This window comes from Marmota flaviventris, chromosome 9, assembly GCF_047511675.1.
Source record: "Marmota flaviventris isolate mMarFla1 chromosome 9, mMarFla1.hap1, whole genome shotgun sequence".
Lineage (NCBI taxonomy): Eukaryota > Metazoa > Chordata > Mammalia > Rodentia > Sciuridae > Marmota > Marmota flaviventris.
The window spans coordinates 30,152,677-30,176,548 of record NC_092506.1 but is presented as its reverse complement, the minus strand read 5'-3'; the positions used below and the strand labels follow the sequence as shown (position 1 = coordinate 30,176,548).

Below are 23,872 nucleotides of genomic sequence, written 5' to 3'. Positions count from 1 at the left end.
GATGCCCTTCAATAGACGAATGGATAAAAAAAATGTGGCATTTATACACAATGGAGTATTACTCTGCATTAAAAAATGACAAAATCATAGAATTTACAGGGAAATGGATGGCATTAGAGCAGATTATGCTAAGTGAAGCTAGCCAATCCCTAAAAAACAAATGCCAAATGTCTTCTTTGATATAAGGAGAGTAACTAAGAACAGTGTAGGGACGAAGAACAGGAGAAGAAGATTAACATTTAACAGGGATGAGAGGTGGGAGGGAAAGGGAGAGAGAAGGGAAATTGCATGGTAATGGAAGGAGACCCTCAGGGTTATACAGTGGAGGAGGTAGAGAGAGAGGAGGGGAGGGGAGGGGAGAGGTGGGGAGGGGGGAGGGTGGAGGATGGGAAAGGCAGTGGAGCACAACAGACACTAGTATGGCAATTTGTAAATCAATGGATGTGTAACTGATGTGATTCTGCAATCTGTGTATGGGGTGAAGGTGGGAGTTCATAACCCACTTGAATCAAAGTGTGGAATATGATATGTCAAGAAATTTGTAATGTTTTGAACAACCCACAATAAAAAATTAAAAAAAATAAAAAATAAAAAAAAAATAAAAAAAAATAAAAATAAAAAAAATAAAAAATAAAAAATAAAAAAAAAAAAAAAATAAAATAAAATAAAATAGTATGATATACACTATTGTATTCAGCCTCACTACAACTCCATATATATAGCCCTATTTGACATTTAATGCAATGGAAGTTTAGAGAGATTATGAGGTTTGTCCAAGAAGGGCCTGTAGTGACACATACCTATAATCCCAGTTACTTGGGAGGCTGAGGCAGGAGGATTACAAGTTCAAGGCCAGCCTGGGCAACTTATTAAGAACTTGCCCCAAAATAAAGAAATACAAAGGCTAGGGTTATAGCTTGGTATAGTATAGTACCCCTGGGTTCTAGTCCCAGTAACAAATACTCACATCATACACACACACACACACACACACACACACGTTGTTCAAGGTACAAGCTAGAAAGTGCTCAAATATGGGTTTTTAAACAGATCACTGGGGGCTGGGGTTGTGGCTCAGTTGTAGAGCACTTGCCTAGCACACGTGTGAGGCCCTGGGTTCAATCCTCAGCACCACATAAAAATAAATAAACAAAGTGAAGATATTGTGTCCAACTACAACTAAAAAAAAATAAAAAAATAAATTAAATAAAGTCATTGGAACTCCACTCTTAATACTAACTTCTTATTGCCATCAAACTGTTCATAACTGTTTCTGTTCCTGATTGAGCCTCTGAGAAAATAATTCAATGAGACAAAGACTACATGCACAAAAATTTCCATCAGAGTGTTTTATATCACCAAAGGAAGCAACTTAAATGGACATCAGGGAAATTTTGAATAAATTATGCCATATCCCATGAATGGAATGCTAGATGAGGAACTTCAACTAAAACATGCCTGGATTTTCTGGCCATTCTTTACCCGCTTTGTCCCAAGTGGAGAACTCTCTTGACTGACTGTGGGTTTGGAGAAAAGCTGAACATTATTCACCAGGCACCTCCATCCCATCCCCTTCTCTTCCAGATATGCCCCCGGCATATCTGGAAGTGAGGGTCCACTCTGGGCTACAACCCACTCTGTGGCAAGTGAAGAAACAGGAAGCAGATTTGTGAGGAGTGGGGTTGGGAGAAGGGAGACTAATATAAATAAACATTATTTTTAAAAAATAATAACTCTCGAACTTACATTGAAAAATGAGCAATAAAGAAAACAAAGTAGAAAATGGGGTGTGCACCATGAAGGCAGAATGTTAAAAAAAAAAATCTGTGCACACATGATCATGAGTGAACACTGAACAGAAATATGCCAAACAAAACTACAACTTTTAATAATAAGTTGGATTATAGGTGAACTCCCCCATCCTCATTCTATCAAAGATGCTTTCAACATTGCAGAAGCATTTAATTGTGAAGAAGAGCAGAACAGATCTGCCAGGGGCCATATGGTGGCAGAATCACCTGTGTGTAGCAGCTAGTTCACTGGTGGGAGAAAGGCCACTGGGTATATCATGTCTGGGAGCATGGTCCTGGCTGAGACATGGCTCAACTTTACCTGACCTGCAAATATCAGCCTGCCCTTCCAGAAGGCTGAAGCCAGTTGGGATTCTCCTCTGCTGATCCCAGCTTTCTTTTTCAGTCTGAAGTAGAAAGTGGAGTCCTGAGCATAGGTCCCTACAAGCACCCTACAGAGAAGGAAACTTTGGCTCTAACTCCAGACAGTCTGAATCCTGAAGCTCCATGGGGTGGGGAGGATTTTCTGGAGCTTGATCAAGATGCTGGTGACATCATCAAGGTGTGGGCAGAGATGCAAAGACACACACACACCATAAAATTTTCTAGAGGAAGTGAGATGCAAATGAGTAGGAAGAGAGAAACACATGCTAAGGTGTTGGATGGTAAGAGAGAGACTTTCTCAGATGGTTAGCCCAAAGAAGGGCAGTATAGCAGGCTGGCACCCTCCTCTTCTCCATTCCCAGAAGCCTTTGTTACAGTGGAATGAACAGGGCTTTGGCATGAAACCAGCTGCCATCTCTGCCTTTATTGGTTCCTAGCTGTGTCTGTGCAGACAAGCACTTAACCTCTCTGATTCTCAAGTTCTTTAAGTGAAAGTAGCCAGTCCCCAGCACAGAATTAAGTGAGATGTCCTGAGACAGCCCTTCTCCCAGTGTCTGTCCAAATTGTTCTTATCATTGAAATGGGGATCTCTAAAACCATCTCCAGTGTAGGCTTAGCTCCAAACTTAACCCCAGGCAGCCAAGCATTACCTGGACCCCTAGGCCCACACCATGAGATAACTGTCAATCATTCTCCCTTCTTCTCCAGCAAGGGCCAGAGAAGCCAGCCATGGCTTTCCTTAAAGAGATGGGAAGGGGAGATGCCCTGAGGGCTGCACTCCAGAGCTACCCCTAGCTCTGGGGGGTGAGTTTCCAGATGGTGAGTGTTGAACCTGGAAACATAACCTTGAAAGGCCTGAAGGAGGCCACCCAGAGCCTGCATTCTGTGGGTGGGGGAAGAGAAAGGGACAAACCCAGACTGAGGAGGTGGCAAGCAGCAGGAAGACCCAGGGTAGAGAAGAGAGAGTGAATTTAAACAAGTGAAATACACTTACGACGTTCCTAAGTGTACCCACTGTGTGACGGGGGAGGCTGATGGGCTGAGAATTCAATTGGCAAATGTTTACTGAGTATAGCCTGTTGGATGGGAGGAAGGGGTTTCTGCATGATGAATTGGCCCTCGAAGAGAAATGAAGAAGAGAGGGGGAAACGAGAAAGGGAGACAAGGCAGGAGAAAGACAGAAGTTTAAAAAAGGAAGAAGGGGTGGTGAGAAGGACCAGAACCACCTGAGAGTCCCCACCATTCCTCAGCGCCATGGAGCCCAATGAAACACCGCCCCCACCCCCCACCCCCACCCCGGGTGCATTATGAACACGGCCTGGTGGGGCAGCTCTGTTTTCCCGGATGTACGACTATTTCTCCATCAGATGAGGCAATGGCAATGCCATTGGTGCCAGGATAAAGACAGTTTTCCATCCGTGCAAAACAGCAAGCAATGGTGGGAACAGTGCCAATTACCCTTGGCAGAGCCTCATGTGGACTGGGAGAGGGGACAGGGATTTCTTCTGGGAAGGCCAGACTTGGTTACAGTTGGGACTAAAGCCAAATTTGTCTTTCTGGGTCTTCCCTCTAGTGCTCAGATTTCTCATGCCCTTGACCCTGGGCCAAACTTGGCTGATGAAGACAGATCTTCTAAATTCACTGACCCCAAAGCAAAAGGGATTTGAAAGTTCAGATGGTGAACCTGGAGGCATCAACCAGCAAAAGAGGGGCCGGTAGGGTCTTCTCAGAAGGACATCAGATGGTGGCCCGCATCCTTCTTCGGAGGCTGGGTCATCTCCCCAGCATCATTTTTGCAGAGGACATTTGATTGGCTGCTCACAATGATTGTGCTGTGAGCTGCATGTAAATCTGGGCCAGGGAGCCCTCACACCGTGTGTCTCACAGGACTCAGGTGAGGATGGGCGGGGCTTCCTTCTCGGTTCTCCCGCAGGCAGAACCAAGACCCGGCGCAGCTGGCAAGGGGTCCAGAGTGCCCTCCGGACCAGGGCGTTTCCCGAGAGATGACGTCAGAGCTACTCAGAGTACGTGCATGTGCGCGTGCCCAAGCACGTGAACACGCCAATTGCCTGTACTGCGTCTTAATGTGCTTCAATAATAAGATTGTTAGATAAAGTCGTATATATATTTTAATCACACATACGTGAAACCTCTAATGGAAGAAATTTTAAATTATCAATAAGGTTATGGTATTTGGGCTATGTTATTCTAAAGAGTCTTTATCTTTTAGAGATACATACTGAAATATTTACAGGTGAAAGGATACGATGGCATTTATTTCAAAATAACCCAGCAATGGGGAAAGAAGTAGGAAGCAGAGATAGATAAAATGGCCCATGTGTGGAAGCTGGGGGCTGGTCACGTGGCAATTCATTATAATTTTCTCTCTACCTTTTCAATAGTCAAAGTGTTTTTTAAAAGAGAATTTTGTCTTCCTTTTGTATCAGAGGTCTCCTTCCCTTAACCACCCCATCTTCTTTCAGTCCTTTTTCTATAGATAAATGTGAAAAGAGACTGAGAAATTACATTCTTCATTGTTTGTTTGATGTATTGAAAATAAGGTCATATTTCTTTGGTCAATATTAATGTGTTTCACATTCTATTTCAGGAATTTCAATTCATGTTTGGTTCTAAATTCTTGAGATAGTCCTCAAAAAAAGAGCATGTCTATGATCAAATGATCTTGGAAAAAGCTGCTTACTATGTACAGCGCTCCTGTCCTGGCGAGCAGGGACCAGGTGGGCTTGCTCCCCACTGACCCAGTGTCTAACACAGGGCCTGGCAGCAGCCAGCACTCAACAAGTGATTGAGAGGTGAAAAAATTAAGGACTAGCTCCATAGCAAAGAAACCTGTTAGCCTGTTTACCTGGTGTTACCGCCCCCCGCCAAAAAAAAAAAAACACCTAAGAAAGCCTCTTATCAATAGCCTCTTATATTAATAGCCCTTGATAATTAACATTTGAGGAAATGGTTCAAAGCATTTTGTAAATAACGTTAAAATTAATCTCACAATGTCCCAGTGAGTTCTCAGAGAAAGACACAAGTTTACAGTCCAAGACTACTTGGACTGTTTTATCACCTGTAAACTGTGTCTAGTTTCCCAGATGGCTGAACTGGCAATCAAACCCACGTTGGTACCCTGCTCACCTTCTTTCTGCCCAAAACCCTTTCCCAATGTCTTGGGTTGCACAAACCTATTGTTCTGGTGGAGGATGAAGAGAAGAGTGAATTGGAACTTTTGGAAGGTGTATTGAATGAGGATCAGTCAAGTGTCCCCTTTCCACCATTAATTGTGGCATAGCGGGCAGCATCAGTCTAGGAAATAAGTGAAGGACCAGCACATATTAAGAAGAAGAGATGGGGGAAAGGGCCCAAGGAGGAGCCAGGGATGGAGTGAGATGTGTATCAAAAGATAGCAGTTTACTAAACTCTGTTCTCCCCTTTCCCCTGGACTCACAGGTAGACTACATTTCCCAGCTTTCCTTGCACATAGGGTTCCAATTGATAGTGTGGAAGTGGAAATGACGGTCCCCTAAACAGGCCTGGCCTCCCAAAGTGTACTCTTCCATGCTTCTTTCCTTTCCACCAACTGAATGAAAATGACCCCACAACACTTGGAAGTCATGTGTTGAAAATTACAGAACTTTCATCAGCCGGAATTCTCCATCCTGCCCCACCATCCATCTGTGCAGAAACTCATGACCCATTTTATCTATCTCTGCTTCCTACTTCTTTCCAAATGGCTGGGTTATTTTCCACAAAACTAGATGACTCCCTCCCACCCCCTGCCAATTTTCTACATGTTTATCATTGCACATTATTGAATCAATTGTTTTTTATTATTTTTGGTAAACTTCCCCCCACCAAGCCAGTGAACTACTGCATAGGAAAGGATTGTCTTGGAGAGTGACCTGGACCCACAGCTGACTTAACATAGCAAGAAATCATCTGAGTAGTTGTGCTAAACTATTGATTGTACTGCAGCATAATACAGACCATCCTGTCCCATACAAATTAATCCTCCATTATGATCAGAGATATCAAATATTAATTATTATTATTATTATTTCTTTTTTCTTTTTGGTGGTGCTGGGAATCAAACTCAGGGCTTATTGTGTGCTAGCTACATCCCTACTCCTTCTCATCATTTCTTCATCCTGAAAACACTATATAGATTATTAATTCATCAAGGGCTTTTACCCAATAAGCTGTAAATTGTTGGAGTCTTATCACAGTAAACCTAAATTTTCACTAGTAATTATTAAGTGAAACCCACTAAAATCATTCCATTGCCTCAGCATAAAATTCAAACTTCTTACCAAGGCCTATAAGACTGCTCAAGAGCTGATCTTACCCCCCTCTTCAATCTCATTTCCTGCCCTTTGTTTTTCTGTTCACTCTGTGTCAGACATATTAACCATTTCTGTTCCTCAAAACCACCAAGAATTCTTGAGACTTTACTTTTGCTGTCTTTTTAAAAAATCTCAGATTTGTTCTAGATTGGCTTAAATGTCACTTCTTCTCTTTATGCAGACTTTCCCTGACCACCCTGCACCTTCTTCCCACTTCCTCAGTGATAACAAACTATGAATCTGTCTTTCTGCGCTGTTGTATCCTTAGTATCCCAGGTAGTGCCTGGGACACAGAGGTGCTTCCTTAATCCTGCCTGAAGTAATGGGCACTGGATCTGCCAACCCTGAACTAGACCATAATCTCTTTGAGAAGTGAGGGCATGTCCTGTTCATTATTGGCTTTTCCTCTGTGCTTAGGCCATGCCGTGTATACAAAAGGTATCTATTAAGTTCCTTGATGATTAGAAACTTTTATTTTCCTTCATATCCTGGTGGATTCATGCCTGGGTTTTGTCTTTTAACCTCCCTACACTCTATCAAGATGCCTCTTTCTTCTCTCTCCTTTTCCCTCCCTCCCCACATCCTCCTCTAATTAAGTTCAGTTCAACAAGTCTCTTTCTCACCCACACAGTGCTGTCTGGAATAGCAGTCTTCTGTGGTTGAGGAACAGTATCCATCAATGAACTTGATTTTGACCTGGCTTCACCTCTGGGTTCCATACGTACATCTTTTCTGCAAGTGTTGATGCTGAGCCCAGTCAAGACTTGGCTGGAGCCTTTTGCCTGAACACTGGAGCCCAGAAGTCTTACCCCATGGGTGTTTAGAAAATGTTGCCATCTGCCAACTCAAAGATTTTTGCCTTTTCAGGTGGGCTGTGAGGCACGTTCAGGCAGAAAGGAGCTCCCCACAAAGGCCTGAGATGGCACGACTCAGAAGACCTGCCACTCATCTGGATTTCTATGCCACCATGGGCAAATCATCTGGGATGCCTAGTTTCTGCCACAGAAAAGGAGAGATCGATGCATTCTTTGGATAGAATGAGATGATGTTGGGGAGGGGTCCTAAGTGAGGGTAACTGGTAAAAAAAGAGCATAGAACTTGGAAGACTTGAGATTTCTAGTTAAATCCTGAATTCAAGACCTAGTAGTAGGCATATATACTGTCCACATGAGCCTCTGTTTTACCTGTCTGTAGAACAGGGGAATGAACTCCTGCATCTTCAAGTCCTTTGGGTTGCAAAGAAACCACCTTAGGCTAACTAAGAATGAAAGGAATGCATTATAAGGACACAAGGATACCCCACAGCAACCAAGGAACCTGCAAAGTGCCCAGACTTTAGAAATATTTTATACTTCTGTTTTTCTCTGAACTTCTGCCTTCTTCTTATTTTGCCTACTCTCCTACTTCATATGGAGGGAGGTATATAGCTACCCCACAGCTTCTAAATTTGTGTCACATATTTTCGACCATAGTTCAATCCCAAATTTCAGGAACAACTCTGATTGGCCAGGCTTGTGTCAACCACTGGATCCAGTCAGTCATGGGACAGAGGTTGGGGTTACACAGTGAACTTATGGCTGCCGGGAGCTACTTATCAAGATCAGAGAAGGAACTCTAACTTGTGGGCTGCCCTCAAATCCAAAGGGTCTCATGAGAAGGATAGTCTCTGAGTGAACTCTCAGGTTCTATACACAAAATGGTGTTCATTTCTAAACAGAGCACACAGACATCTCATGATGAATCTCTAGGGAATAAAGGTCTAGCACTTTGCAAATCCCAGATTTTCCAATCAATTTTCAATGCCTGAGTCTATGCACTCAAAGTAGTTGTATTGTAGGATTCTAATTTTTAGGGAGCTGTGAGAATCTGCATACTCTGTCTTCTACCTTAGCAACCCCATTCCACCTCCTCAGCTCCAACAAAAGATTCCAAAGGAGACTTTTTCCTTCTTAAAAGGAACTGACTAGAATCAAGCTTGGTGAAGTCTAACTTGAACTCCATTGATTGAGCACTCTTTCCAGATCAAGAATCAGGAAGGAAGAAAACTTTTCTATCCTTATGTCTCTGAATGACAGGAAAGATTTGCTAAGTAAAATGAAGATGTGGAATAGTCACCTAACTTATCTCCGTTTTTTCCTGATTTGTAGAGAAGGAATACCTTTTCACAGGATTTTTGTGATACTTAAAGGACACTAGCCCTGACAGGTAGTAAATTCTGGTTATTATTGTTGAAGACAATGGTGGTTGTGGTGATGGTAGTGCTAATGCTAGAGGTGATAATGGATGATGCTGGTGGTGATGGTGGAAATGGTGGGTCATGATGGTGGTAATGTCAGTGGAGGAGCTGTGGTCATTAATTACGAAAAAAACCAAGAATGCATACAGTTTGCCCAATAGGTAATGGTCACATACTAAATAAATGAAGAAGACAAACGTTTCCAAGTGTACCAGTCACCACCTATGTATCAATCATAGATCTGACCAACATAAGCCATGCAGTAGATGTTTACCAAACTGTTCTGCATGAAATGAGAAAAGAGAATTTTAGTTACTATATGCACTTAAAAGGAATAAAGTTTTTTTACGTTTATTTGAAATAATAGTGCACAATTATCAAAAATACAAGCAATAATACATGTTGATGAGGATGTAAAGAAAAAGTTACACTCCTACATTGCTGCTGGGACTCTAAATTGGTGCAACCACTGTGGAAAGCAGTATGGAGATTCCTCAGAAAACTGGGAATGGAACCACCATTTAACCCCAGCTATCCCATTCCTCAATAATTACCCAATGGACTTAAAATCAGCATATTACAGTGACACAGCCGCATCAATGTTCATAGCTGCTCAATTCACAATAGCCAAGCTATGAAACCAATCTAGATGCCCTTCAACAGATGAATGGATAAAGAAAATATGATATATATACACAATGGAATATTACTCAGCTTCAAAGAAGAATGAAATTATGGCCCTTGCTAGTAAATGGATGGAGCTAGAGAATATCATGCTAAGCAAAATAAGCCAATCCCCCCCAAACAAAAGGCCCAATGTTTTCTTTGATATAGGGATGCTAAAACACAACGGTGGGATGCTAGGGAAAAAACAGGGGTACTTTGGATTGGGCAGAGGGGAGGAGAAGAGGAGGGGATATGGGGTAGAAAGAATGGTAGAATGAATTGGACATTTTTACCCTATGTGCATATATGACTACATGACCAGTGTGATTCTATGCCACGTACAATAGAAAAATGAAAAGTTATACTCCTTTTATGTATGATGTATCAACATACATTCTACTGCCATGTACAATGAATTAGAACAAATTTTTAAAAAGAAAAAAATAATAGTGAATAAAACAGACTTTTTCATTGTCTTCCTTACAAAGACCTTATTATGCTCACCATTAATTCCAATTATATCTTCAAATATCACGTTTCTAAATTTGCTACTGTGTGACTGTGGAAATTGTTCTATTCATATACCATTTTTGACCTCCCAAGTTTTGTGTAAACCCATTTTGTGACTGACATGAGCACATCTAGAATCGAGGGGCACCTGTTCCCTGGGCATTTGCAGCCGCACCCACTACTTTATTGACCACAGTTTGAAAGCCCTGCTAATCCTAAAGGCTTAGCTCCATGATCACACTTGGTTAGCTTGAGACCAATCATTCAAAGTCACTTATTTATCAGGAAGGTTGCTTCCCAGTTACCTATTTATTTGGACTATTTTAGTAATATTTAATTTATGCACTTTTTAAAAAATTCTCACCAGTACTCATTTGCATGTGTACCATTCACCCCCGTGAGTGTGAACCAAGAATGGATTTCTTGGGGAGTTCAAGTTTAACTGGAATAGCACTCTTTCTTTACTTTGATGGATTGTTCCTTTTCTGGGAAACAGCTCTGTGAAAGAATGGAACATTGTCCCTTTAAAAGAATCCATGACCTGTTGCATTTACAGTCCTTGAATTCAGCCCCAAGTCCCCAGCCTTGCTCCTCATACTCCTATTCACATTTGGTTGAGATTTGACTTTGCTTAAGAAGAGCAAGATTTATATATTACTACTCAGAAGCCATTAGGTCCCAGTATTTCAGCAAAAACCCCTAGTCTGCCAGAGTGAGCAATGATGCGGCCCCACCTCACTCTCACTAAACCAGTCTCCCCAGATATGGAACTGCTGCTTGCATCTATTTAGAAATTTTCAAGTTGTCTAAGTGCTTCCACCTATTAGCCCATGTGATTCCTGAAACACCTCCGGCTGCAGTGATGGGAAGGAAAAGAAGAACAGTAATTCATGCATTTGTGTAATGCTTATTTATGGAGCCAGAGAGATATGGAGAGATATGCCAGAGGCTGGGATGTATCAGACACTGAGACTGAGTCTGTACTGGTGCCCAACATGGGCTTGTCCCAGTTCTCAAGTAGCTTTGAGGGTGGTAGGTAGATCACTGACCCCTCCATAAGGCAAGAAAAGAGTCCTCATGGCTTATTTCACTTACTGCTCATAAACTATGAGAGAGAGCGTATCACCCTCATTTTGTACCCGAAACTCCCAGAGGTTAAGTCACTCAACTGATAAGAGGAGAGATGATGCTCAGACTCTAGCCTTTGAATGCCTAGACCGCTGATTGCATTCTGGATTCTTTCCAAATAGTATGATCTCATGTCAACCCAGATCAATTCAAGCTCTCCTTCCCAGTTTCCCACATGCCCTGGTTCAGCCTAGGTAGGTGGCCGGTGCATCACACAACAGATACTGAACGTTTCAAATGAATTGCTCTAAGGATTTCAACCCTGATAGAGGCTCAGAGGAGATGCTAGCCTGGACTTTGTGTGACTAGTGGTGTGGGTAGGTTGTGTTTGGGGTGGAAAGTGGATAGCAGGGTTGCTGGGAAAGGTGATCCAGGAATTCCCAAGGGATGGCCCTGACTCAGTAAGTCACCAGGCCAGTTATTTGAAATGAGTCATTTGGGGGCACAATGGCAAGCAGCCTCAGTCCTTCTCTAAACTATCGGGAAGCCAGCGGCCAAAATATTCCCCTCTGAGAGAATAATCCTAATAATAATTGCTAGAATTTGCATGCCCCTCTACAGTTTGCAAAGCACTTTCAGACCCAGTTTTTTCATTAACTGGTGTTGTTTACTGGACTAGTTGCAAAAGGGAACAGGGCTCACACTTACCTAGTTTGGTGGGTTTTTCTATATTTTTAAAAGTAAAATCCTTCATCAAAATGAAATCTCTCTCAGGGCTCTAGTATTTAAACTGATGCAAATGGAATTTCTATGGTGGGAGGGGACAGGGAAGGGGCACAGTCCACTCTTAAACCTTTGCTCTGACCACTATGTCTCCAAGGAACCCCCAGGGAAAAAAAAAACTGCACAAAACCAACATTCTTCCTAGTGACAACTCCCTTCACTCCCCACCTCCTTCTAGAAGGGAATGCTGAAAGCCCTTGGAGGTGACATCAGGTTTAAAAGCCATTCTCGTCCAGGAACCCACCAGGGCTGTCCTCTCACAGGGTTATAGCCAGAAGCTCTACCTGGGAGCCAGCCTGCCCCAGGCTTTTCAGGCAAGCAATGTCTTGGTCACAGACAGTAGCAGGGACAGCCCTTTCCTGCTATGGCAGCCTCTTCAGGCGAGGGCTCAGAGGTACCATCTTCATTTCACATGTGGAATGCCCCACCACTGTGATTTTTCAGCCCCAAATGTTCTCTCTGAAAATGCAAGAAAATGTAAGGCTCTCCCCAACTGGAAAGCTTCAGTTAGACTAGATGGTGGTGAGGGCTGGGAAATATGGTGAATGCACTGAATGCCACTGAATTACACACTTGAAGGTAAGATGGCAAGCTTTATATTGTACATATTTTAACATAATAATAATAATCTTAAAAACATACACTGCTCTTTAGTTCCTACAGGATCAAGTTCAAACTCACTGGCCTAATTTAAAATCTGGACTCTTTCTACCTCTCTAGCTTCAGGTCTTGCTGCCCCCCACTCCATCTCTTCATTTGATCTAATATTCAAGTTATTCCACATACATGGTGCTTGATATATATATATATATATATATATATATATATATATATACACACACACACACACACACACACACACACACACACTTACATTTATCTGGTACTTAATAGATGCAGGAATTTTGAATAATTTAATCCTCATCAATTCTATGAAGTAGATATTATTATAAAGCTCACTTTATATTTAAGGAAACTGAGCTACATACAGGCTCATTGTCTTATTCAAGGTCAAGCAGCCCAGATGGGATTTGAACTTGGATGATTTGTTCCTGAACCCGTAGAATTCCTCACTACAAGACTACTACCTGTGAATGACCTGTCCTTGCAATTTTATGAGAAGAATTTCTCTTCCTCCTTCTAGACCTGGCTCAAATATCACCTCCCCTGGGAAGTTAGGAAAGTGGGTGACTTCTTTCTCTAGGACTGTAAGACTGACAGCACTCTGAACACACATACAGTCATCCCTTGGTATTCATAGGGGATTATTTTCATGATACTCCCCTCGCATGGATAGCAAACTCCTTAGACGCTGAAGTCCCTCATATAGAATGGTGTCATGTCTGTATATATCATACAATCTTCTCATATGCTGTAAATCATCTCTAGATATCTTACAAAAACTAATGTAAATGCTATGCAAATGGTACTGGATGTATTGTTTAAGGAACAATGAGAATATCTTCAATCCACAGATACAGATAGTCAACTGTATTTGGCAGGATACTTCATATTGTGGGTGGCAGGCTGCTGAGTTTGGCTCCCTACTAGAGTGTGAGGCCTCTGAACACAAGGCCAGGTCTTATTTATCTTGAAGTCCTTGGGTGCTCACTGCATGTATGATGAATGAGTGGACAAGTGGATAATTAGGTGCATTTCTCTCCATTTTTCATTTTCCTTTAATAAATTATAAAATCTTACCTTCCCTCAGAAGTTCTGGCATGGTTCCTTTAGGTTCTTACACAGCCACTGATAATCACTTGCGTTTTTCTGTGTATCTCATCAGGCAAAAATTCCTGCTTTTGCTTTCCCAATATTAATCCATAGTATATTATGGGTAGGTATGGATTAAAAATATGATTTTCATGTTTTCCAACTTGAAATGCCTCCTGGGAAGAATATGATAATCTCTGTCCCTCTTTGAGATTTATTGGCCAGGATAAGGGGGGAAAGTGGATTAAGATTTGCAGAAGCAGGATATGTAGAAGCAAGAAAGAATGGGTGAATGGGTGGATGAATGAGAGGATGGATAAAATGATGGGTGGTTATGTTGATGGATGGCACATGAGTGGAGGAATTCATACATGGGTGGATGATGGAGAAGAGGATGGTGGAGGGATGCAGGTTCATGAAGAAATGTGGAAAAAGATGTATGGAATGATGGATAAGTTGTATGGTGGATGAGTGGAAGAACTAGTGGTTGGATGGATGGTTGGATGTGTGGTTGGTCTAGTGGGTGTTGGGAAGACGGATGAACATGGGTGGATACTGGATGGACAGAAGGATAGATGGGAGGATGTAAAGAAAGATTGGTAGATTGATGGATGGGTGGATGAAAAACTACTTGGGAGGATGAATGAGTGTGTAGGTGAGTGGAAGGACTGAGGTATCATCCTGGGACCTGAGGATGAACAACACATGGATTTGGGGAGGCAAATTCCAGCCCCGTGGCTGGCCATCACTAGCTGCCCCTGACCCATCTGAGCAACACGGACTTCACTACTCTGTTAGGGGAAGAAGGATGAGCGCTCCCTCCCCTCACTCCTCACTATGGCCCTGGAAGCGCCATCTGGGCACGATCTCGCCACAGCCCCAGCTCCTCTCCCAGGATCTCCAGCCGCCCGCCCGCCGGGGAAAACCAGAGAATCCTTCCCAAACTGACTCAGAGAAATTTAGCGGGAAAGGAGAGGCCAGAGGCAGAACTCAGCGGGGAGGTTTTAGGACTCAGTCATCCTCCGGCGGGGGGCGAGCTGGTGGGAGAACCCGGCGGTGCGTCCGGCGGGTGGGCGCCTCCAGGCGCTGCCACGGTCCCTTCCCGGCAGCTCCGATTTACAACTTCCATTAAGAACCGGGCGGGGGCGGAGGGCCAGGGCCGAGGAGGGCTGGTACGTCTTTAAACCGCTGCTGGCTGCTTAGTCACAGCCCCTCGCTTGGGTGTGTCCTTCACTCGCTCCCTCCCTCTTAGGTCACTCTCTCAACCCTGGAATAAAAACTGCAGCCAACTTCCGAGGCGGCCTCATTGCCCAGCGGCCCCCAGCCTCTGACAGGTCCGGTCCGCCCTCGTCGCCGCGTCCTCGGCCCGCACCCCACCCCGCGCCCCGGGACCCCCCAGCTCCACTTGCTTGCTCTCGCGGTTCGCGCACACACACCATGGACAAGCTCTGGTGGCGCGCAGCCTGGGGACTCTGCCTCGTGCAGCTGAGCCTGGCGCAGTTGCAGATCGGTGAGTGACCGCGGCCGTCGGCGACGGCCAGCGGAGTGGGAACCCAGGACGGCGCCGCGGGAGCTCCGCGGGCAGAGTGGCCCTGGGGGACTGTAGTCCAGCGGAAGGCGAGCGACTTGGATTGGGTTCTGGAAAGCAGGGCTGGGATTGGCGCTGAACTGCCGTAGACTTTGCTGGTGGGAAGCACCGTTGTGTTGAGAAGAACGGGAAAGAGAGAGGAGGCTTCGCTGGGCAGGCTGCCCGCGCGCAGTTTTGGGTGAGGTCCTTAGGGCTGGAGCACATGGCCGCAAGTTAACTGTACTCCTGGATGCTTAGCTGGTGTCTGGACTAGCAGGCTCCTGCGCCCAAGGGCTCTCTGAGCCCCGCAGGCTGTGGTTGACCGGGCAGAGCTAGGCAGGGCAGGGGCAGGAGCTGAGGCAGGTGCTGGCACTGGGACAGGAAGGGGTAGGTGCCTGGGTGAGGTGGCCACGCACTTAGAAGCCCTTGGCAATGAGCTTTCCAGAAAGACAACTGAGAAAGTGAGGGTGGCTCCCCACTGAATCTGGTTTCCCAAGCCCTTATCACCCCTCCAGTCACTGACCACCATAACTCTTGTGGAAACTTGAACCAGCTCTGAGGCCAGGTCTGGATATGTGTGAGGGTCCAGCCCCGGCAGCTGGGCAGCGGCATGGAGACTGCATAGGAGAGGCAATGACTGGGCCAGCTGCAACCTCCTGGTTCTGCCAATCAGTCAGGGAAAATCCAGACACGGATAGGGCTCCTGTTCCCTGCCTGGTAGCCTCGGAGCTGGAGGAAGCTTGGATATCAGGGTAACATCAGGGACCCAGAGGCTAAGGTTCCAGTATCCCATCCAGAGGAGGTTGGGGGCTTTTGGTGGCTGTAGAGAGGAGGGGCTTCGAGGTATTCCAGCATGGCTCAACTCCAAGTGTTCCCTCTCTTTGTCTATATATGAACAGATAAGTTTTACATGACTGATTTGCTTATCACCAGCAAAATTAATTTTTCTTTCAAGTAGTGCCAGCTGGGTCACAGAGACAGCTCAGCCTACAGTTAATTCTACTCAGCAAATACTTATTAAACCCAGTTCTTAGGAATACCAAGAAAGCAAAAGACACAACCCAACCTGTGGGATCTAGAATTTTGATTAGGTGGGATCTAGAATTCTGATTAGGTGGATCTAGAATTTTGATAAGGTGGGATCTAGAAGTTTGATTCCTGGAACAGAAGCAATGCAAATAATGATAACAACAACAATAATAGCACTGTGGTAGCACTAGTCACTGTTGTACACTTTGACTGTGTTAAATCCTTTACATGTGTTATCTCATTTTACCCTTGCAATAGCCTGGTGAGAAGTACCCTGTTATTAGGCCCATAGGAGGAAAACAGAGGCTCAGAGAGGTTAGATGACTTGCTAGAGGTTACACAGCCACAGGTGGTAGTGAATACGAACTCAGGTTCATTGAGTTCTGAAGCTTAGGCTTAGAATATGTTAGAATGTACTCCAGGATGGGAGAAGTTGGGTAGGATTTGGGGCAGGAATAGACCAGAGGCCACAGGGAACTGGAGCTCCAAGGGACCCTTGAAAGGCAGAAATGTTCAGTATGGGAGGGGAGAGGGCAGGAGCCCTGGGCCCAGCCTCGGAGAACAGAGGCCTGGGAGCTTCCCTGAGGCTTCCAGGGAAGGTTGTTGGCATGTTACCCACCGGTGGTGTCTTCTGTTTTGTCTCTGAGTATCTTGATTCTTCTCAGCCTGACTCCTTCTAAAGGGCCCCATCCTCAAACACTCCTGACCCTTGGGGGTTCTCCCAGAGACCAGCAGGCTCACTCCTACCTCGCGTTTCCCTGGTCTCTTGGGGTGCATCATGCACAGAAGGCACGAGAAGTGCCAGCTGCAATGAGCACCTGGGTCCTGACTTCCGTGTGCTTGTGAAGTTGTTTAAAAGGAACTGAGACTTGAAAAGGAGACAGGACTTAACGGCAGACCCAGGGCTGGGTAGGCAGAGGGGGAAGAAGAAGGAAGGGAGAGGAATGGAAAGGCACCGCCATGGCCCATTCTTGGGTGTGGAAGACTCTGGAAGACCATGAAAATGGAAAGGGGCAAGGCTTTGAACAGAGGAAAGAAAGGTCCAAACTCTGTATCAGAAATCAAAAAGCATAGCAATGATCAAAGCTCCCTTTAAGCACCTTTGAACCTAGAAACTCAGAGTTGGAGAACAGGTGCCTTGAATGAGGTGTGGGGAGAAGAAAGTGGCCTTAGAGGCGGAGGAGTCCTCCGTACACCCATCGCCTTTCCTCTGTGGTGAAAGGTCAGTGCTAGGGAACTGTACCCCTGGTTTTGAGAAAGAGGGGCGCCTCTGAGAACCCTGCTGCCTGGGGATGGCCGGTACCCTTCTGCTCCCACTGGGGCTTAGAGATGCCTCCCCTTGCTGCGAGCCAGGGCTTTGGCTGTGTTCCCATGAGAGGAAACCAGGAAGCAGAGCTGCATCCCCTTGGGGGTTAGCACCGATTAATTCAGTGATTCCCCTGGCACACACGGGGCATCCTGAACGCGTTTGGTGTGAGTACGTGTGTTGGAGGCTGCAGCCCGCAGAAGAAGGGTCTATTTTCTTCCAAATCTTCCCACGTGGGAGGGGATGCTGGACCACATGAAATTCCTAGTTTATGACACAACCCCTTCCATTCATTCAAGAAATATTCCCTGATTCATTGTCATAAACTCAGAGAGGGGGACTCTAAGCATCATTTAGGGAAACACACACACACACACACACTCACACCAAAAAATCCCTTCTTTTTCCCAAGGAGGAAGTAGACCATGAAAGAGAGGGACTAGTCACTTGCCCTCTGAGACTGATTAGGGCAGGGGGCCTTTCATACATTCGGTCTCTAAAATACCTCTATCTTGGAAGTCTGTAGGAGGCCGCCCCAACCCTGCCGAGCGCTTGTTTAACACCTTAAATACTGTCTTACCACTCATTCCAAGTCTGTAGTTTGCCCCCGCAGTAGTTCTGTTTGAGCTTCATAAAGAGTGATAATAAGAAGGGAGGCGGGGGAGGAGGAGGGAAACACTGGGGGAGAATAGTGACCAAATTTTATGGCCACAACATGTACATGTACAAATACGTAACAAAGAATTGAATCCATTATTATGTATGATCATGTTCATATATGTTCCTATTCCATAATATATGTATATAATATATTCATACACACACACACACATACATATATGTGTGTTATGGTAAAGCAAGTTCATGCTCAAGAACAATTCCGCCTTGTCCTGGGACCTCTGTTGCCTCCTGAGACATCTGTGGATGCCGGTTTTAAAACCTGGCACTTTGCTATTGTACCAGATGGTTCTATGCAAAGCCGGGTCCTAAGTTCTAGGAAAATAGCACTCACTAAGCACCAATTCTATGCTAAACATTGAGCCGGGGTTTGCCATGAGTCTCTTACGTAAGCCTCACAGCAGCCCTATGCATGAGTGTGTTCTTCACTCCATTTTCTTGATAAAGAATTTGAGGCTCCAACTTCGCCCATCCTGGAGTACATTCTAACATATCCTAATTTGACTTGCCCAAGGATACAGTGGTAGAGTCATGATTCCCCCGTGGTCTCAAATCCCCCGAGGTTGAACCTCAGGGCCTCTGCTCCGTCCATTCATTACTTGCCTTTGGAGAACTTTGGGAACTGTGTGTGATCCTCCCATCCTCCTGTCTTCCGAGGCCAGCACAGCCTGGCATGAATGGCTTTGCCCTCCACCCTCGGGCTGGTTGTGGATTCTCGAATACCCTGCCCTGCCCTGCCCTGTCCTGACTCGTCACTCTGCAGGCCTGGCCGCAGCTGTCAGAGATGTCAGCCTTCTTAGTTGTTGCTAAAATAAGTCAGTTGATTCCCTTATCAGAGTCCAGCTGCCCTTCTAGACATGCTCTCATTTGCAAGCTTGGAAAAAATGGAGAGGTTGCTCCCTAAGAGACAAGTCAGGGCAAAGGCCTCTCCTGAAATTGAGAAAGAGGCCCTGCAGATGCTCTCACACTGACCTTGCAGGCGCTTCTTATGCAGCAACCCGCAGGGGCCCTTGTCACATGCTCATTAGCAGGTTATACCTGCCCCTGGTAAGGGGAAGTCTTGGTTCCCTCTTGGGTGACATGGTTCTCTGCAAAAGTCAAGGATTTTGAGCCAAAACCAGTGTGGAATGCTAGGTGACATGGGGCCACCCAAGAGATGGTGAATCAGCCTGGAGTCTGCTGATGGTCAGGAGGTAGCGGGAGGCGAGCGGGGCCTCCCCAGCAGCCCAGCCAGGGGCTGAGGAAGAGATTAGCTGTGGTTGTTTCCCCAGCACCTCTGTTTTAGTCAGCTCCACCCAGACCCTGAAAGGGAAGTGATTCTTGTGAAAGATGGAGTTGAAGCAGGTGGCGGAGGCTGCCTCCCACAGCGTCCTTTTCAAAGGGGATCTTTTGGGCCCCAGAGAGAAATCCTGGGGGTTTGCACAGTGAGATGCCAGTGACTCAATTTCCGTTGTGTCTCCGCTTGAAAGAGGACAGGAGTGTTCTTTAGGGAGAACTGGTTCCTCCCATTTGAAATTTAAACCCTACTCTCCACTCATGGAGCAGATGAAATTTTTCTTAAAACACTCCCCCAAACTGGGTCTGAGAAGCCAGCCCCATCCGCCAAGAGGAATAGAAGGGGTATTTCTCTTATCTGTCTTCTACAGCTCTGATATCAGGGATCATATCTCCTTCGATTTTTGGAGTTCCAGACCCTAGAGCTGGTACACGTTTGTGACCAGAAACTGTTTGTTGAACTGAATGGAAGTTCTAGAATATAGACCTACTTCTCCATAGGAATGCTAGCTGGCTGGCTGGCTGGTCTGCTTAAGAGGCTGGTGCATTCATGTGTACGTGCCATCAGGGGGGCTGGCTGGCTTGGCTCTGGGCAGGGCTGAGGGGCACCTGCCTGCCACAGGGCTCATGTTTGGTCAGCCCGAGCAGAGAGCTCACTCATCTGCTTGTGGCTTTAGTGGCTGCTTGCTGTGGCTGGGGAGGGCAGGGTTGTATAGATGGTTAGGCCAAGAAGGGAAAGGGAGAGGATGACACCAACCCCAAACTGAAGCCTCAAAATATAACACTCCCCAGCAGTGCCCGGCGTGGAGGTCTGGCCATTTGGGAGCCTCCATGCCGAGGATGGAATCCACAGGTGAGAGGCCAACCTAACCCCCACGCCTGCTTCTGAAAGGTGGTGGCAGCTGAGAGAGAAGCAGGAGGGCTTCACAGAAGATTCTGGCTGTCTCCTGTGGGGCTCTCTGGAAGAGAGAGAATTATCAAGCTGCCTTCCAACATGATGGTGCTGCAGGAAAGAGGCCCGTGTGCAGGGAAACCTGACCCCTGGCAGAGAGCCACACTGACCTCCTCTTCCCAGTTTGCCAAGTGGGAAGTTGTCCACAACTGGGCCAAGTCCTGCCTTCCCGTGGGTCCCCTGCTCCATGAGACTCAGATGGGAACTCAGGCACAAAATGAGTGCATGGGTATTACAGGGGACAGAAACTCATGGAACCAGATTTCCCCGAGTTTGGGGTGCACTGGCAGCCTGGGTGTGTCCTCCTGAAGCAAGTGTCCTTCGTAAGGGCAAGTGTGGGCAGATGGGTCTCAGGTGGGTGTGGAGGGGCTGAGTCACCAACCGCTTTGCAAAACTCAGATCCTTAAAACCTTCCTTGGGTCTTCACCTTTTTAAAATTTTTCTTTCTATTTTTTTTTTTACTAAAAATATTTTCTATTGGTTCTTTTTAGTTCTGCATGACAGTAGAGTCCATTTTGATATAATTATACAAACATGGAATATATGTTGTTCTAATTCAGACCTCAGTAGGGTCTCGACCTTTTGAGAGTAAAAGTTAATTGCAAGACTTGGTATGTGTGTGTGGGTGTGCTCATCACCAGTCATTTTGAGCATTTACTATGGTGTCACTGCAAGTCTTTTCTGGTGGTGGCTGAAATTTCATGTTGTTGTTTTAGAGTTCTTGTATCTTCTGCACTTGCTTTTTTTGTGGCTGGTTCTATGTTTCTGAGATACCATCATCACCGTTGGTAATAATAGCAAACACGGGGTGCTGACGATGTGCTAGCACATACCAGTTGCTTCCTGTACGCTAACTCACCACACACCAGCCTCATGAAGGTGATGCTGTTGTTATTCTTCTTATACATATGAGGAAACTGAGGCACGGGGAATTTAAGAAACTGGGCCAAAGGCCACACAATTGGAATTTGATGGAGCTGGGATTCAGACCCAGCTGGTCTGGCTACAGAGTTCATGCTCTCGGTAAAATGGTGGTGATTTTCTTGGTATATTATGATTTCAGGGCATCCCCAAACCTGGATGATTTTACCTGGGAGTATTCTGGTTGTTTCCAAAAACTATTTGGGAATCTGGTTGTGCGTGGAATCATAATGCCCACAGAGCTGGTTTTGCTTTTCCTTTTCAAACACAATGTCAGAGGAGATAATTGGAATTGCAAAAATGAAGGGGGAAGAAGTCATCATGAAAACTCTTCCCATTCATACTATGAGTGGCTCATTCATTCCAATCCTTGAATGGAAGTTCTACACTCCTCTACTGATGGGATGTTGTGGAGGGTGTAGGACTGGAGAAGATGGTGAGTTGAGTTCACTGTTATATCAGTATTTCTCACCAGGATGAAAAGTGAAGGCTCTTGATTGGTATTTCTCCATCAGCTAGGACCATGATTCTTGCAAGATTGGGCAAAATGGAAATGAACCAACCAAATAGCAGCAAAATGTTGGCCTGTTTAAAGGCCCTAGGTTCGAGGGTCTTCTTTCTACCACTTTGAATTGGTAGGGAGGAGGCTGTCAGGAGTCAGGCTCCCTGCATCCAGGGCACAAAGAATTCAGCCCAAGCCAAGTTTGACCCAGTAGGTGAACATCACATCATGGAGCAAGTGAATTTTCTCCGTATAGCCCTGGATGAAAAACAAGCCACCCAGGAATACAGGAGGCAAAGCCCCTTGGGGACATCTGATTTACTTTGCAAGACAGAGTTCAGGCATTTAGCCTGGGAACGGGGATGCGTCCAAGGTTCCCCATCAGTTTTGGTTTTGGTGCACTCAAGCGGGGGTCTTTGTGTCTTCTGGAAGGACCCATGCACCAGTCAGAGAATTAAGCAGCACTTTGTTGTACTTCATCTCTTGAAGACATGGGTGATGACTGTAATGCCTCTTCACAGGTGTTCATACTATGCAAATTAAGGTGCCAGGGACTAATGAACAGTTCCATGCAGCCTCTGACCTAGAGTGTTGTTTTCACCCATACCTCTCGCCCCACACTTTGTAAACTATGAAAGTATTAAATGAGTGTCTCCTATATGTCAGCCACAAATGTTGCCAATGCTGAATGTTCCCAGTTCAAAACCCAGAGTCCAGCAGACCTGAGCACCATCTTGCAGCCTTCAGAAGACCAGCCCTGTAGCCACTAGGGAGTTGCAGGCTCCACACCTTGGAGGGAGGACAGGAGCCCGGAACATACAGATGCAGACAAGAGTCTGAAGAAGAAATCTCTTGCCCAGGAGACTGCCTTTGCACTGGATCCTCTGTGCTGGGACTAGCTGTTTTCATATGTCAGCCTTAGAGGTCAGGTTCATCCCTTTAGGCACCTTAAGTAACTTTCACTTTCCTTTATGATCTTCCAGTTGTTCCCCCTGATAATTTATAAAGACTCTGTGGTATGCCTTCAGTTAAAAAGAGGTTCGAAGGATGCCTCTTAGCTGTGTAATGACTCTAAAGTCCCTTAGGGGAAAGCCCATGCCTTGGGTACATTTTTGTACAACTAGAGCTCCCAGCTGTTGGCATATCCCCCCAATTATAGTAAGTGCTAAATAAATACTTAGATGGTTGAATGAATAACATTTCTAGATTTGACTAGCAAAGCAATCCCCATCATTTACCATTTGTGATTTTTATAGGTTCGGTCTAATTCTTTTTTCATCTTTTTTCCCCCTCTTTGTTCTACAGGGGAAAAATATTTTTTCTAATGCCTCTAGTAATGAATCTCAAACCTTGAAATATCTTTTCTCAGCACTCTCTCAGGTTTTAGTGGATCCTTCTTGAGGCTTGATATATCAGGCAATATAGGGGAAGTTTAGAGCTCATTCGTTTCCTTTAAGTCTGGCTCCTTCTATGCCTCAGTTTTTATTTTTAAATCTGGTCTAATGTATCATGAACTCTGACTCTTATAATCATATTCTCAGTATACTCAGAGAAAATATGTTGTCTTTTTTGTTTCCTTTTTTACATTAAAAGGAAAAAATAAAAAGTGTTGGTTCTTTCAATTGATGATTTAAAAATCTTCCAAACCAAGGATCACCTCCATATAACTGCATAGCCCAAAGGAGGAGGCCAGGCCTTGTGGGAGGGTGCATGGAAGTGTTAGGGTTACAAAATAAGACTTCAGTTTATTCCCCTCTCTCCCACGTGGAAGCAGTATGAGCTCAGGCAGTCGCACTGTTAAGCTTCAAGAATGATATTTTGTTCATCATTCTAAAGCTATGTGTCTAGCACATAGAAAGTACCCCAAGGGTCTGTGGTTTGGGCTCAGCGGTAGAGCGCTTGCCTTGCACATGTGAGGCCCTGGGTTTGATCCTCAGCACCACATAAAAAAATAAATAAACAAAATAAAGGTATTGTGTTCATTTACAACTAAAAATAAAAGAAAGTACCCCAAGAATAGAAATGATTGTGCTATTTTAGTTCTGAGTACTGATTCATTATGTGATGCTCAGAAAATCTTTTTTAACCCAACTTTACCACCATTTTTCCATGTTTAAAACGAGAGGGCTGGATTCTAATT

The 23,872-nt window shown here is 45.1% G+C and overlaps 1 protein-coding gene across 9 annotated transcripts in view; it reads left to right on the top strand.

The window, feature by feature from the left end:
- Positions 1 to 14,795: 14,795 nt before the first annotated feature.
- Cd44 (CD44 molecule (IN blood group)) overlaps positions 14,796 to 23,872 on the top strand; it is an 81,490-nt gene continuing 72,413 nt past the window's right edge. For 4 of the 9 annotated variants that reach the window (XM_027936731.2, XM_027936728.2, XM_027936730.2 and 1 more), the window contains exon 1: positions 14,798 to 15,012. In XM_027936731.2, the coding sequence (XP_027792532.1) occupies positions 14,940 to 15,012 (73 nt within the window). In that variant the 5' untranslated portion in view covers positions 14,798 to 14,939. Of the gene's footprint in view, positions 15,013 to 23,872 lie in introns of all 9 variants that reach the window. The other 5 variants (XM_027936729.2, XM_027936733.2, XM_027936736.2 and 2 more) reach the window with 4 other exon arrangements.